Source organism: Aphis gossypii, chromosome 1 (assembly GCF_020184175.1).
Source record: "Aphis gossypii isolate Hap1 chromosome 1, ASM2018417v2, whole genome shotgun sequence".
NCBI classification, from domain to species: domain Eukaryota; kingdom Metazoa; phylum Arthropoda; class Insecta; order Hemiptera; family Aphididae; genus Aphis; species Aphis gossypii.
Window position 1 is genome coordinate 55,523,223 of NC_065530.1, and position 16,839 is coordinate 55,540,061.

The 16,839-nt window shown below is 27.5% G+C and overlaps 2 protein-coding genes and 1 long non-coding RNA gene across 6 annotated transcripts in view; 2 read left to right on the forward strand and 1 right to left on the reverse strand.

Annotated features, from left to right (window-relative positions):
• Positions 1 to 432: 432 nt before the first annotated feature.
• Positions 433 to 4,614, forward strand: LOC126549206 (uncharacterized). 3 transcript variants are annotated; one of them, XR_007603348.1, is made up of 10 exons: positions 433 to 613; positions 974 to 1,206; positions 2,271 to 2,502; positions 2,568 to 2,677; positions 2,723 to 3,255; positions 3,339 to 3,382; positions 3,485 to 3,713; positions 3,783 to 3,975; positions 4,044 to 4,180; positions 4,476 to 4,614. It is a non-coding gene; the product is annotated as an uncharacterized LOC126549206 (long non-coding RNA). The 3 variants fall into 3 exon arrangements; XR_007603349.1 differs by lacking the exon at positions 3,339 to 3,382; XR_007603347.1 differs by lacking the exons at positions 3,339 to 3,382; positions 3,485 to 3,713.
• LOC126549205 (uncharacterized) lies at positions 1,301 to 5,709 on the reverse strand. Of its 2 annotated transcripts, XM_050197766.1 has the most exons (11): positions 5,501 to 5,709; positions 5,027 to 5,408; positions 4,728 to 4,934; positions 4,581 to 4,661; positions 4,066 to 4,159; positions 3,795 to 3,986; positions 3,658 to 3,722; positions 3,335 to 3,503; positions 2,576 to 2,854; positions 2,259 to 2,372; positions 1,301 to 2,039 (listed from the first exon to the last, which is right to left on the reverse strand). In XM_050197766.1, exons 1-11 carry the CDS (start codon positions 5,668 to 5,670, stop codon positions 1,879 to 1,881), a joined length of 1,914 nt encoding a protein of 637 aa, XP_050053723.1. In that variant the 5' UTR covers positions 5,671 to 5,709; the 3' UTR covers positions 1,301 to 1,878. The 2 variants fall into 2 exon arrangements, with proteins under 2 accessions (XP_050053723.1, XP_050053722.1); XM_050197765.1 differs by having other exon boundaries at positions 4,581 to 4,934; positions 5,501 to 5,702.
• A 1,825-nt stretch (positions 5,710 to 7,534) lies between these two features.
• LOC114127068 (PCI domain-containing protein 2) overlaps positions 7,535 to 16,839 on the forward strand; it is a 564,778-nt gene continuing 555,473 nt past the window's right edge. The window contains exon 1 of the mRNA XM_050207373.1: positions 7,535 to 7,551. The gene's annotated coding sequence lies outside the window, so the exon portion shown is untranslated. The remainder of the gene's footprint in view (positions 7,552 to 16,839) is intronic.

Below are 16,839 nucleotides of genomic sequence, written 5' to 3' on the forward strand. Positions count from 1 at the left end.
AATTTTAATAATTTTATCACAGAATTGATAAAATTCTAACTGGTTTGTGGGGTTTAATGATAACAAATTGAATACCGTTTTCGTGGCATAACCAATCATTGAACTCTATTATAAATTTATGGGACTGTATTTTATGTTCCACAATTATTCGCTCCAATAGACATTTGTCCCAAAAAACTTTTGTTCCAATATAATTTTGGAACAAATTGTCATTGGCACAATTGTAATTCGCACAAGATAACATTGGAACAAATGTTTTTATAATATTTATCCTTGGGAACAAATATCATTGGAATAAATATTCATTGGGTTTTAACAAAACTTATCAAAATGTTCATTAGAACAAATGTACAAGTTGTATTTTTGGAATCAACCGTTTGTTCCAAAAATAATATGTTCCATTAATTCTTTTTTCCCATTTGGACAATTGGACCCATTTATCCCATTTCTTGACCGGTTAAGTTAGCATTATGCGCGCCGCGTGCGTTCGAAATTTCGACTGTACATTACGATTTAAGATACCACATACCTCATTGGGTTTGCGTTTGCATGCTGATTTAATTAATAAAGTCCAACCAGAATGGATACCCAGTCTTACACTACAGATTATCAGGTATTTTTGTTACCTACTGGCTACTCGTAATAATAGGTTGGACTTTTTATTGAAGCTCTACAGATGATTTATCTCAAGTACATCAATAAAAACTTAATTAAAGAGCAGGAACTTTTCATAATAATTTAGGTAAAGATGACAAGTTAAAAGAGTTATTATGAAAGTTTTTCAAATGATACTTAAAATTTTTTAATTTTCGTAAACAGTACTTACATATTTTATATAATATTCATATTGTTTACTATTACTGCTAAATATTTTTATTTTTATCTGTAGGAAACCCCAGACGTCCTAAATTCATATTATATTTAATATTATAGTAGTATAGTACGAATGCAATTAATCATGAACATTTTGTAGTAAAAATGGACAATATTAAAGAAACAAATACAATTATTTTGTCATTCACTTGAGCCAAGAGGATTGAATGATATATTGGACTAACCATTGACATCTCTATCAATAAAGTTTGACTTGAAACTTGACAATGAATATTCTATTTGAAGATGTAATAAGAACATTTGCGTGGCAAAGTCCAGAAAAAAGTTTTTTGAAACACTAACTTACTACCGTTGACTAACAAATATAAAATAGTAAGTACTGGAACTGTTTTATCAATTACCTACCTAATTGTGATATTGCAATTGATAAATATATACTCTACTGTCTATCTATACTTATTTTAATTAATATTAATATTTATTACAAATTACTAAAAATCTTACTAATGAAAAATGAACTTATTTTTAATAATAAGTAATAGCCCCCTTTTATTATGACCATAATCTGGCCTTGCTTGATAGGCCCGGGCAGTAGTAGGTATACAATGATTTTGTATCCTTAAATATACCCAAATTATGCACTTTAAAATAAAAGATGGAACAATTAAATTAACCAAATAAACAAACTATTGTAACACCTACAAATCATATTAAAAAAATATAATTAAGATTCTCTCAATAAAAAAAGGAAGTATTTATTATAAATTATTCTTTGAATTAGTCCCGATGACTGGTATACTCTATAAAAATAATATGATTATGTCCTAACCTGCAATTTATTTATTATTATTTTTTTAAATCACCAAAAATTTTCTTGATTTTATTACTTAAAAAATAAAAACCCCTACCTGTTGGGTGCCAGGATGAAATAAACACAAATAAAAAAACAAACTGATTGGAAAATTAAAAAAAAACTGTATAGTGGTTAGGTATAATAAAAAAAAAAACATAATATTGTATAAAAGTATAAAATTATAGTAAAAACTAATAATTTTCATAATTATTTATTTGTCCTCTACATAAAGGACATACATTGTACAGTTCTTGTCTCATCCTTCTTATGCAGGTTCTACAAAATGTATGGTTGCAAGGTCTTATTGTAACTGTCACCACTCTATCCATACAAATAGTGCACAACTCCAGCACTAAGAAAAACAAAATTATATTATTATGATATACTTATAATTTTGTACGTACTTAATTCAAAAATATCAAGTTCTCATTATCTTAATTCTCCAGATAAATTATCTATATACTTCAATATTTGTATAATTTTGAATTAATAAATAACAAAATTCAGATATAAAAAATAAATAATACAACAAAACTCATTGCATTTTAAATTAATAAAACATAATATTTACTTTCTTGGTCAGGAGATATCGATCTTGCATCACGGTCTACTAAAAATTCAGCCCAAGCCTCTTCCATATTCACCCTTACCATTTGGCGACCATGGTTTTGAGGTTCATGATGACCTGAAAATATGAAATCAAATCAATGAAAAATTCACAATGATCATTGACCAAGTCTAGTGCACAGTAAAAGACATTTTTGGCTAAAACAAGTTAAGCTTTAAAAAGTGTTGTACTTGGTTTTATAAGTAAGGTAATTCAATAAATAGTTGCTTGAAATATATCCTGTATCTATATGAAATTAAAATATAAATGTAGATTTGTACCTCGCAAATAAGGCTGACCTCTTCTTTGACGATTTCTACGTCTAACCACTTCAGCAGGTTGTATTGGAGCTTGTTCAATGGGTGGTGGCTGATGAACTGCAAGTTGTATTGGCGCTTGTTCAATGGGTGGTGGTTGATGAACTGCAGGTTGTTGAATCCGCAATAGTGGTGGCTGAACTGCTGGGACTACAGCTAACGGTGGTGGACGCAGTGGACCCAGTAATAGTGGTCGTAAAACCCTTGCGCGTGGGGGTATTGCCAAGTTGTTAATTTCCGGCACTACATAATATTATTTAATGGTTAAACTAATTAAATATCATATTGTAATTAAATGTTTTAATTCCAAGTAGAAAAACAATGGTGTGGAGCAAATTTTTGGACAATACCAAGAGGATAAAAAAAAAAAAAAACAGAAGCATATGTTTGATACTTATTATATTAGCAATAGTGTGTTAAAAATATCCTGGACAGAAAATTTGTCAATTGAAAAACTGTAATAATGATGGCAAGATGATACATTTTTAAAGAAGAAATACACGGATAGAGCACTTAATAAAGAAGAAATGTAACTACCATAATAGAATAAAAATTTGAAAGAAAACCAGGGAAAAGAACATATTGTCAAACAATGTTGGATATAGGAAAGGGATCCTACTAAAAAATGAAGGAAGCTGCTCCAGGTAAAGATTATCACAAAATTAGGCTAATTTATGGATTGTAAAGTAATAATAATATATGTTTTGCATGTGATTGTCTTACTTAGTCCAAAGTTTTGCTCTCCTATTTGGTTCCTAATGATTTGTTCCGGTATGTAAGACACATTTCTTAAAAATGCACGTAAATCATAATTGCCATTTTCTACTGATCTCCATGCATTTCTAATAGTAGTGGTACTTCGATTATTTACAGAATAGCTCAACTGTCTTACCTATGAAGTATGAATTAGTCTAATTACATTAACCAATTAAATACATATTATACAAGTCCAAGCATTATAAACATTATAATTGGCCAATATATTACAATAAATTATGAATGAACATTAGTGTATTTATAAAATTAAGTAATAATCATTTTTATACCTGCTGTCCATTTACCGCCCTTCTTAGATCATTTCTTGACCTCTCCTCTATTGTTCGTAAGTGATCTAAAAATATTATTCAGTTTAAATTTTAATGACTAATAATCTATACATAATACATTTTAGATTTTAACTAACCATAGAACTGGTAGAGAGATGGATGTTGACCCATCAATCTTAGGAGTGAACTATGATATGATTCAATGTAGTTATTCGTCCTATGTTGGAGGCCGTAAACAGAGAATCTTTGTGGCGTTACTGTGTCCATCCAATACCGTTGAAAATATTGCATAAGCTCATGTAATTCCACATCAAGATGGTACTCAGTTACTATAATATAATAAGTATTAATATTAATAAACACCTACATAATAATATAATTTTTAGGTATAATACAAGATTTACTTACCAGTGTCTTGAATAACATGAAATCCCAACTGGATAGAAAATGCCACACCGTGATACCTTATTTCATCGGCAGGCAAATGTGCTAATGACATCAACTGAAATTATTAAAAATACTTGTAAGAATAATTGCTATCATAATTCATATTTTCCTAAGTAATAGTTGATGCAATAATATTTTAACTTAATATTTTAAATTTAAACTTCTCTAATTAACATGAATGTATATGTATGTAACGGTTTAATCAATATGTTATTTCAATGCTTAAGTTAATTTAACATACCTAGTTACCTAAATGCAATTATATTGATAAATATATTGTCAAAAAGTTAAAACTGTTATTGCTATTTATAGAAATCACTATTAGTCTTTTATCGGTTTTAATTTAACATTACACATGTTTTTTTTTGCAGCTATATCTTGCCAACTATTTAAATGGATAGTGGTATATTATACATAGTGAAAATGTAAATTGTAAATAGATCAAAATAAGAATAAAAAATTTGAATAATTATTACCATTCTTAAGATCCTCCTCGCATCTTCATTTGTAGTACTTAATTGTGTAAGCTGATGGCTTCTTATGAAACGGACAATACTCTGAAAAAAATTTGGTATTATTTTATTCTCATATAATTTTGAATTATATCTATTTTTAACACTAACTTGGATGAAATGAAACCAACAGCCAGAGTTGTTGACTTCAGGCATAACTCTATTAATAGCATTTCTAAGTGCTTGTTCAAAATCAGTTATGATCTGTAATTGTTGGTAATCTAAATTCAAATCCAAGTCTTCCCGTAAAAATTGTAAGACTCTGCAGTATGATTCCGTCAGACGATCTACCATGAGGATGTGAACTATTGGAATTGCCTACGAATAGATAAATTCCATGTGTTGTATGATTGTAAATAGTATGCTTTTACAATATGCATGACTATCAGAAATGTTAATTCAATACTAACCACATTATTCAAAATAATCTGAACCGTGAATAATTGTTCAATATCTGGCGGTTGTCTTGGACGAACTTGGAAAGTACCATCCATACATAGTGTTCTCACAGTTTGGATATGTGCATTCATTTGCTGCAGAAATGCGACATTTGTGAACACTAAACCAACAAATCGGATACTGCCATCATCCCTTAGGATTTCAAGAGAACCTTGAAAAAAAAAATCTCTCGTCCCATTGACGTATAATAGTTGTGGTCCAAATTCGTCCGAATTGATGATATCCGGCCAATCACTTAATAACTGTGGTATGGAAGGATTAACTCTACGTCTTGCCCTGTGAATGGATCTTATTGCTGCTGGACGTCCAATTTCCATTGCTATTTCAGGGTTGCTATAAAAATTGTTTATTTGTGTTAAATAGAAAAATAAAAGATAATTTTGTTCATACATCATATTATTGGTATATTATTTTAAATAACTTACAGGTGAGCTTCTTGATCTACTATTAAGTGTGGTGCAATGTTTTCCATCATTCCTCTTTCTCGTAATCTATTCATAAATTGTCTTATCCCGATTGAATAACGTGGAGTAGGTATATGGTTGTGAGTGTGAGCGGAAGATATTGTAATAGGAGCGTTGTCATAAAGGGGCATTTGAGCACAGACATGACAGTCATAGCGTCTTCTCTCGCATCTCAGATATCTTAATTATAAAATTATTAAATATATAAATATTTTTTATTTAAATATTAATATGTAAATATTTTATACGAATTCTTTAATTAAAAAGAATATAATATGTTAACACGAGTAAACTATTGAATAAATTGTGTATTCGTTCCTGTTCATATTGTATTAAAAACTTTTAGGTAATTAAAAAACATTTTCAATTTAAATATTTAAAACTTGAAAATGTGATTCTATGTTCTAGTTGCAATTTAAAATATCGAAAAGATATTAAAGACAGTTTTATTTTATAATTATTTGAAGTTATAGTCAATAATTTGTTTTTTATATAAATATAAATAAATAAAATATATAAATGAACAGAATAAATTTTAATTTTTGCTATTTATCGTGTCTTTAAGGCATATTATAGCGCTAATTTTAAGATTTTAAAGGACATATAAAAGCACATATTTCAGTTACTTTTAGTGCTATAAAATCCGAGCCCTGGACAAACAAAAAAAAAAAAAACAATTTTGATTTACATTATTTTAAAAATTTACCGAATATTATTTGTAGTTGAGTGTTGGTAATAAGCATAGCCCATATTGTCAATATAGACTGTTGAACGCCCTCGTAGACCACGTACTTGTCTAGAAAAAAACGGTAGATCATGGTGAGGTGGTTCGATTTGATCAACTGGATTCATTATAAAATTGTTTAATATCTAGCAGAAGTCTGAAAACTATAGATCGTCGGTCGACTGTTTGACTACGTTTACTGTTCAGATAACTTTGGTGGATATCTGATCCTGATGGAACTATGGAAGTAACTATTTTTCACTAGTAACTCCTTCCAGTTGTTCCTCAATCAACCTCTATGATACTATTATTTATTTCTTCGAAAATATACCGAGCCCCTCTGAATGGGTTCATAATTAAAATTAAAATGTCGTCTAAGTCATTAAGCTCGACATAAAATAAAATAAAATATGTAATTAATTTATAAGAAAAAGTAATAAGTGTAGATTTTAAGTTGTTATATGTATACAATATATACTATACAGTGACTACAACTTATATGCCATATTAAGCCATAATATCTATACCTATAATAGTATAGGTTACATATACAAGTACAGTCTACAGTTCACTGTATATTACCTAATTACAGGTAATTCAATATATAGAACATAGTTAAATGTACCTACTATAACTATACTGAAGAATTTTACAAATTATGTATTATGTATACTTATTCTAAGATATAAAACTACCTAATGATAAAAATAATTAAGAGTGCACTACGCCCGTATATGTATTGTCTATGTCTAGACTTTTTGGATGATGCGTTTTGTCGGTTGCCGACTAACAGGAGCCGATCGGTAATTGAACCACGACACCCAATATAAAATAGGTTTAAATATAAAACGCGTTATAGGGGCCAGACTAGACCGATTTGCGAACTGATTAAAAACCGTCTGGAAGTGACTTGCGGTCGAACCGTCTCGATGCGTTTTGGAATGTAAAGCAGAACACTAATAAAAGTAATTGCATAACGATTGATTTTGCCGAACGGAAATTTGCTATGTTTATTGTTTATGTATGTAAGAGTAGACGGAGATAACTCATGCGGATGTAGCGTTCTCTTAAGATATTTCATAGAGGGGACGAAAATTCAGGAAAACTTTTGGAAAAAAAACAGTTTTTCCTAGAGCGCGAAAAATATAGAAAAATGAAGAATATTAAAATAATACATTTCTGAAAAAATCTGGTTACCGGAAAATTAAATTTATGTTTGCAATTACAATAAATCAATCATAATAAAGTCCAATAATATTGAATAGTACCTACTACCTACCTATTCAACGCCCTAACATTTTTATCAATAATATTAATATTATAAATATTAAATTATGATAATTAATACAAAAAGAATATAACTTATAATATTTTAAAATAATCTGAAAGTTTGGAGTCAATAGTGTGAATTACTGTTTTATAAATAATTATAAAAAAACATAATACTTTTTAATTTTGTACTATTTTTTGTTGACTAATTATTATATTGAATATGCCGCCACTTATCATTATAATTAGATCATGTACCTATTATGAATTTGACTATAGTTTTGTACCTACACACATAAAAATATTAGTGTTGATTTAACTTTTGACAATATTGTTGACAGTGTAGTTGTTAAATTTACAAATTTTGTACTTGAATTAACACCAAAAGGAGTATATTCAAACTTCAAACCATATTGTTTGACTATAGTTAATATTAAAATAACAATATTGTTATTATAATTGTTTCATTTTATTAATATGGTTGATTTGAATATAATCTTGTTAATATAAAACCTTCATATCTTAAAAATAACATGAAATGTAATTATCTTAGCAATTATAGTTAGTTCATTTTAACTAGCTAATGAAATGTTCATTTTGACTACCTATCGAGTTAAAATTAACAACGCGCTGTTGTTATTTCAACATCAGTCATCAACAGTCTTTTTCTAATGGTCAATCGTTTTTTAAGCCAAACAGGTATAAAATCGGACTTATTAAACGTATAGAATCGTGTAAAATTTTAAAAACTTTTGATGAGTTTAATCATCATTTGTTTAATTCATTACCTATCGGGCTAAAATATGAAATATTTTCAGCAACTTCGATATAACTTTAAGGAATTTCTTATAAACCAGGTATGCTTGTGATTTAGGAAATCAATTAAAACAATTGTATAGGTATTTGGTGAAATAATAAATATAATTTTTGGTAATTCAAGAACTCCATTCATACTGTGTAAAGTTTTTCTTACTGTCGGGTGTGAACCTCATTTCCATGATTCCATGCATATGAAATAAAATAAAATATGAAAAACAAAATAACCTAAAATGTTGTTGTATAAAAGATTGACCTGATCTAACGCTTATAGTTCTTAGAGTTTTGGGTAATGGTAATATGTATGGCGTATGCATCATTGAGATATGTACTATAATTTTAATTTTAAATTGTAGGTAAGTATTATGTCTGAAATACGTAAGTATAGCGTTTGTATTGCAATTTAAAATAATAGTTATATATTTTTTCATAATTTAAAATACAAAATAATTAATACTTAAAATATTCATGTATAATAAAAGAGTTAAGTTTTTTTTCTTTTAATTTACTGTAATATAATACAGCCTTTATACGTAGAATTGTAAAAATATATATTTAAAAGCAATAAAGATCCACACATATTATTTACAAAATATATATTAATATAATTGTGTTTATTTTATATTATTAATTTTTTTAATGGTTACATATCTATATTTGACATTCTCCTAAGTACCATATTTTGCTACATATTATCATTTGAATAGGTGTAGTTGATAGGTAGGTAGGAACTCATAATAACCCGGGGGTAGTGAGAACGATTCTACGATATGGATAACGGTTGATCAAAAGCCATGTCTTTGTATTTTTTGTATTTTTTTTCAATTTATTTTTTAAATCAACTAATAAAATATTTATGACAACATTAAGTTTATGTTATTTTAAAATATTTGGCCATTTCTTAAAATAAAACATAAAGTACTCAGTATAACAACAAGGTTGTATTAGTGTAGATTTCTCATCGAATATCATATTAACATGTGAGGGAAACTGATACATTTTCCTCTAGGTAGTTTGGGGGGAATTGGTATAAAAAAAGGTACCTTTTGGGGGCAACTGGTACATGCCTGATTTTGTATTAATTATATTTGTGAATTAATAATTTGTAGTGCCTTTATTTTATTAAAATTGAATAGTAGATACATTGGTGATATACTGATATAAATAGGATTATCGTAATAACAATTGAAAATTATAAATTAAACATTTGGTGAAAATTTCAAATATCTACGTTTCATAGTTTTTGATTATAGAAAAAATTCTAAAAGTCGTTCTGTATATGAGAATTTTGTTAATTTACAAGTATACCTACATTTAAAAAATAAATATTCTATGTGTCTATGTCTATTTAAAAAGTATTAAAACGCTCATAAAAAAAAAAAAATAATTTCCAATAAGCTTTTTCTGCTTTGATAAAAGCAGGGAAACTTATGGGAAAGTTTGTATTATATTTTCAACTCTTAAATTTATAAAGAAACATTTTTAAAAATTTCTAACTCAAAATAATCTATACATTTTACTATTTTAGTGATTTTGATGGAATATTTGTCAAAAACCTAAATTTTTTTTTATTTATGAGATTTTAACATATTATAGTGTAATAAAATCCTAATCAGAAAATCCAAAATACTGTAATTTACAGAACAATATTTCAAGATTAACACGATTAAATGCTTTCGAGAAGTCTGCAGTATAGGTAAATAATATAATCAGTTTGTGCATTAGACTACTATAGAATCAAATATGAGTTAAGTATTAAATTTTTTTCTAAAGATAAATTATAGTGCATGATGAATGTTTAGGTACCTATAAAATCATGTTGATTTTGAAAAAGGAACGGGGAACAAATAACAATAGGTTGCTATTTTAAATTAAATTAACAACCTATAACCTCCCCCCTGCAAACATAACAAAATTACGCCACTATAAGCCTTTAATACATCTTAATTCCTTATATGTCAGCGGCTATTTTTGTGTCCATATCATTGTAAATTACCTTTTGTAAATATATCTAATTTTTTTACAAAAACTAAAGCCGATAGATAAGTAGGTATCGATATTTTGTCTAGTGTTAACTTTTTGCCAGAGTAAAAACATTTTAGAGTATTTTTTTAAATTTTAAATAAAATTGTTTATCAATATAAGCCAATAAATATAAATTATAATTCTGTATTATTTTTTAAATATTGCTGTTCTTTTTTATAAATTTATATTTAAAAAAAAATTAACATTACACAAAATTCCTGTATGGAATTATGGACATAGGACAACATACGATTATGTGCTAATGCGTTTACAGAAAATATGTATGTATAAAAAAGAGACTGTGAAAATACGATATGTCATATTTACATTATACTTTTTGAGAAAAAACTATGATTATGATTAGGTACCTAACACGTAGAAATTACTACTTAAACTAATGAAATCTCCCTGCAATAAAGGTGCTATGGGGACACAGATATATAGGTACCACACATTATAGAGACAATCAATGTTTGGTTATCAGATACTGAATTAAAAATATGTCATAGTTTTATTTGTTCTAACTTTGCACTTGAAGACTTAGTCATAAATTACTTTAAGTAGAAAAATACCTAAATTAAAAAAAAAAAAAACATGATTTGAACTATTAAATATATTATATTATATTATATATTATTATTACAATATTATGCATAGAAACCACTTTCTAAATCAATAATAAGTATTAAATTAAATTGATTTTTTTCTGTATTGTTTCAAATATTTGTTTGTATATTTTCAAGCTCCCATTTTATCAGCTTATATTTTATCATACAGTGATAATGTACTGTAAACGGTAAAAAGGTCAAGTTTGGAACCAGACTCTATAAAATATGCTCTCTATATACAAATAAACATACCACTTGCATAGACGTGCGCACGAGGGGGGCAGGGTGGGCAGCTGCCCCTCCTGCGGGCTAAATTTTATCTCCCAAATATAGTTTTAAAAAAAACATTATAATTTAATTTTGTATGAAGAATGGTACTCTAAAGAAACGAAGAGCTAAGATTTACTTATTTATATTTTATATTCAATTTGTATACTAATATATTAAAAAATAAACTTTGAAGTGTCAAAGTGTCAATTCTATTAAATTTGTAAATAATTAATGATATATAAAATAAAATACTTCCATTTCTAATATTGATTGAACTACCTAACTAATAACCAAAATAATATTCAATTAAATATTATATAGTATATAATACTAATAAATATAGTATAATATTCACTACTGTATAATATAATAATACCAATATAATAATGTGTAATATATTATACATTCTGCCCCCCTGCCAGCAAAGTCTGCGCACGCCTTATATGACCACTTGTAGAAGTTGAAGACGGTTATTTAATGAGAGAAGTAAAGAAGTTTGTTTTTGATGTGTGATAATCAAGTCGACGGTCAATGTGAATGCTAAGATAACATACATTGGGCAGAAATGAGAGACTGATTATTGAGATAGATTGTATAGATTGTAAGACATTATTCTGTGGCAAAGGGTAAAAGTGGACTAAATTTTTATATTTTACCGAAATTTTGTGATAGAACAGTTTAAGTATAAGGTTAAGTTAAAAATTACACTTATAAGCGATGTTCATGTAACAATAAAAATATAAGTATGAATAAGATTTAGAATATGAAAATAAATGATATATGAATATGATATATGAATAGGCGGATATTTGGTCACATCCGTGGGGGGGCTTAACATTTTTATCTTATCCATTAGCGAATAAACAAACATTTTTAGTCATTTCCACCTACTAACTCTAGTGGCTACTCCTAATTTATTCTAGCTGAGGTACCAAGTATATATAGTCTGTCTCACGAAAGAAAGGTACCGTTTCGCACATGTATAGACTGTGGACCACGGACCATCTGTGTCACGACGCACCACCAAATTGGGAAAATTCGAGACAGCTCGGTAGTAAAGTTATTTTTTCCTAATCTGGTGGTGCGTCGTGCCGCAGATGGTCCGTAGTCTAGGGTGACCATATTTCCAAAAAAAAAAAAAACAGGACACTTTTTTGCAATGAGTAAAATTAGGTATATTGATTGTCAAAACATGAAACAATATACAATATTTATATAATATATGTATTATAAATACTACGAAAAACGGGACAATTCTGTTTAAAACAGGACGTATGGTCAGGTTGGACGTCACCCTACCGTAGTCAACAGTCTACATGTGCAAAACGGTACCTTTCTTTCGCGAGACAGACTATAGGTAATAGGAACATAAAAAAAGTTGGCAAGTGGGTACCGCTCTACTGTACATTAGGGGGTGCGGTGGACCTCGAACTAGGGTAGGTTAAATTTGAATGCAATGATAAGTATCATTGTATACGAAAAACGATTCTGAACGGAGATCAATAAACCTAAACTACGGGTGCCCAAAATACTTGAAACTTTAATACCAGATTTATCATAAATTGGTCTTATTGTTGTTTGAAAAATCAAAAATCACATTTTTTTTATAAAGGTATCTTTACGAAATAAGTCAAAATCGAGAAAATTTACAAGTAATTTTAAAGTTGAAAATTCATAAAATGTTTTTTATTTATATCTAAGATTAACAAATTAAACATTAAGTTTTCCATAAGTTTTCCTTCAAATAGCTATAGAGCAAACTCGAAGCGTCATTATAGGAAAAATGTTATGAGCAATTGAATTTTAAATTTTTACAAAATTGCGTATCGATAACGATTTATCCTTAACGATTTTAAGTACCTATTTGTTATTATTCAAAAAGTAAAAGTCGTTGATGTTTGAAAATTTCACTAGTTATTAAACATTTTATTTAAACGATTTAATTTTCAAAATTAAGATTAAAATTTGTATTTGTACAGGGTGGTTCTTTTTTAAATGTACATTGCAGTATGATTGTATGAACTTCATAATTTCCTTAATATATTTAATTAAGGAAATCGAAACACTTATTTTCCCTAAAGGTGATGACAAACCCAAAAAAATAAAAATAAAGGTTGTAAAATAAATAAAATCAATATATTCATTACTGTTTAGAATCTAAAATATATTTATTAGGTACTATGGAATAATAAATAATAAATAATAACATATAATACCTGTGTATTAATAATATTATATAATATCTAATATATAAATGTGAAAATGAAAACCAATGTAAACCGTTTATAACCGTTTATATTATTACCTATATATATATGTATGTATGTATACAATATGACCAATAATGTGTAAACAATTTTTAAATAATACCTAATTTATACTTTAATTTTAATTGTTATGTATTTAATTATTTTAATTTGACTTTTTTTTCCGTGGCTTATTTTTCCCATGGCTTTTTTTTTGTGGATTATTTTTCCCGTGGCTTTTTTTTCTGACTACCAATAGCTATTTTTTATAGTGTCTCTTATTATAGTAACCTTAATCTCGTATGGTGTAAAGCCGTAAAATCTATGGATAGGCAAAAAATGCAGTTAATTTATTTTCCCGCATTTATTATCCGATTAATTCTTACTCTAAGACCATTATGTGCCAATGAACATTTGTTCCAAGCGTTTTGTATAATAAATCCAGTGGAACAAATTAGTTTCATCGGAACAAAGGTATAATATGGGAAAATATATAATTGGATGAAATAGTTTATGGAAAAAATATCCATTGGAACAAATATCTTTCGACTAATATGCATTGGAACAAATGTACATATGAACAAAGATAAAATTTGGAAATTAATATCCTTGGAATAAGTTGACTTGGAAAAAAAAATTGTGGAACAAAAGGTAGTGATCCGATATTGTCAACTAGTTCCCTATGGTTATTTAGATCCCCTGTCAATTAGATCTCTTAGTGTCATTTAGATCATGGGGATCTATTTGGACGGTGATCTAGGTGGCCGTTCACCACACGCTCTATTCTGTGTTTCTATCAATTTGACAATATTTATTATTTAAATTTATGTTCGCTATTGACGCTATTGTAGTTTAAGACACAGACTACGTGTGTCACCTACTCACCTAACTGAACATCTGCAATCATCATAATCATGGCGTAAGTATTCAATAATTATTATAATATTTATTAAAATAATCAATAATAAAACATAAATTATCATTAAATATAACAATTACAAGTGTAGAATATAAATATATACTGTGTACCTATATCATTATTAAAATAACTATACTAAATAGATTTTAGGTATTATACCAATAAATAATAAGTAAATTATGTAGTATTGTTGTTGACTATTATATTTTTTTATTTTACAATTTGAAATACATAATCTGTACAATAATTATTAGCACAATAAGTACCTATATATGATATATTATATAGTAACATGCATATTTTGATTTAAGAAATCACCCATTGGTGACACTTGGCAAGGAATTAAAAGTTATTTAGACAGTATCCATAGAATCTGATTATTATATGATTATAAAATATATTCATTATCTGTTTTGATATAAAAAGCTTGTTGAATTAAGGAGGTGAAAATATAGTTTAAGTCATGACCAATATATTTAATATATTTGTAATGTGCCTAATTTATATAAAATAATATGATTTATAATTTTACTATTAAAAATAAATTATTTTATGTTTATCATCATTAATATGTTACAGAATAAACTATAATATTAAATCTCCCTATACTTATTGTTTGAGATGTTATATATATATATATATATATATATATATATAGGTACTATATTATATTATACTAGTATAACTTTACTCTTGGTATAACTTAAATAATAATTATTGAGAAATATACTTATATATATGCTTATATACCTTTATTATAATTTTATATAGTTTATATAATACCTATATACAGCTATAATCTACTTAAATGTTTTCATTTATTTAAAAATGGAATTATACCCAAGTATATTAATTATATAGGTACTGTAAATTGTAATATGCATAGTAGGTTTGTGTGCTTATATTTTTAGAATTATATAATGCCTATTTTTCATACAAATATTTTATATAGTTGAACTACTTGAACTACTATTATAATTTCTTGAATTTTTAATTCCCTTCTGTAACCAACCATGACATTGCCATATTATTAATAATGTGTTATAGTTAACTAAAAAAATTCATTGTGTATACATATATTATATTTACTTTTATACATACATTTTCATAAATAATAAAAATAATACAGAATACCTACCTATATAATTATAATACTCTTGTCATATTGTATTTAAATACCTCCATTATTTAATTGGGAACCAATATATTCATGTAGATCAAAATCGACTCGCTACCGCCAACGGAAAAGAGCTGCCATGTCTGTTGCTAGTCTATTTTCATCGAGTAGTGAAGACAACGATGAGTGTAATACATTGTTATCTCATTCATCAACATCTCACACTCCCACTTTAAATACATTTGTACAAAATGAAGATGTTAGTTCAAATACACCGTATAACAGTTTCGAAGATTTTAGTAGTTCTAACTCAAGTAGTGATAATGATGTACCTTTTAATGCTACTAGTGAAGATCCTGAAAAAATAATTGCATGTTGGGCTATTCGCCACAGTATAACACAGTCTGCTTTGAATGATTTACTTACTAGTTTATCAAAATGCCATCTATTTACTAATCTACCTAAAGATGCTCGTACATTATTAAACACACCAAAAACTACATCATTACAATCCATTAATGGTGGTGAATACTATCATTTTGGAATAAAAAATGAGATTGAATATTTATTTAAGCTGTATGAACATTTGCCATCAACATTATTGTTGCATGTAAGCATTGATGGCTTACCCATATCTAAAAATCCACCTAGTCAGATGTGGCCAATACTTGGTTACTTTTCAAATTTACATTTAGAGAAACCAAAAGTTTTTATAATTGGTGCATATTATGGCAAAACCAAACCAAATGATTGTAATAAATACTTAAAGGACTTTATTGATGAATTGTGTGAACTAATCAATGTTGGTTTTGTTCATAATTGTAAAAAAATTTATGTTATACTTGCCGCTGTAATTTACGACACACCTGCGAACTGCGAAGTCATTTATATTAAATATTAAGGGCCATACTGGCAAACATTCATGTTTATGGTGTCATACAGTCGGCTTATGGTCAAATGAGAACAAAAGTGTATATTTTCCTGATGGATCATCATCATTAAGAAACCATGATGACTTTGTATCCTATTCTGATCCAGAATTTCACTGTGGAGAAACTATTTTTACACGAATACCTAAATTTGATATAATATTTTCAATTCCATTTGACTTTATGCATTGTTCATGCATCGGTGTGATGAAGAAAATACTAAGATTTTGGATAGGAGGAATCAAAAGACACCATCTAAATCTTCCAAGTAATTTATTATCCATACTAGATGATAGATTAAACAAGGTAGGCCAATATATCCCTGATGAATTTCAACGATCGCCTAATGAAAACAGTAGAAAACACCCTATTCGTGA

Coding starts and splice junctions, on each gene's coding strand:
- LOC126549205 (XM_050197765.1), bottom strand. CDS start 5,670: ATGCCCCTTTATGACAACGCTCCTATTACAATATCTTCCGCTCACACT. Junction 4,160..4,580: donor CGAGGAGGATCTTAAGAATG/GTAATAATTATT, acceptor TAATAATTTCAG/TTGATGTCATTAGCACATTT. Junction 2,373..2,575: donor AGGTCAGCCTTATTTGCGAG/GTACAAATCTAC, acceptor TCATATTTTCAG/GTCATCATGAACCTCAAAAC.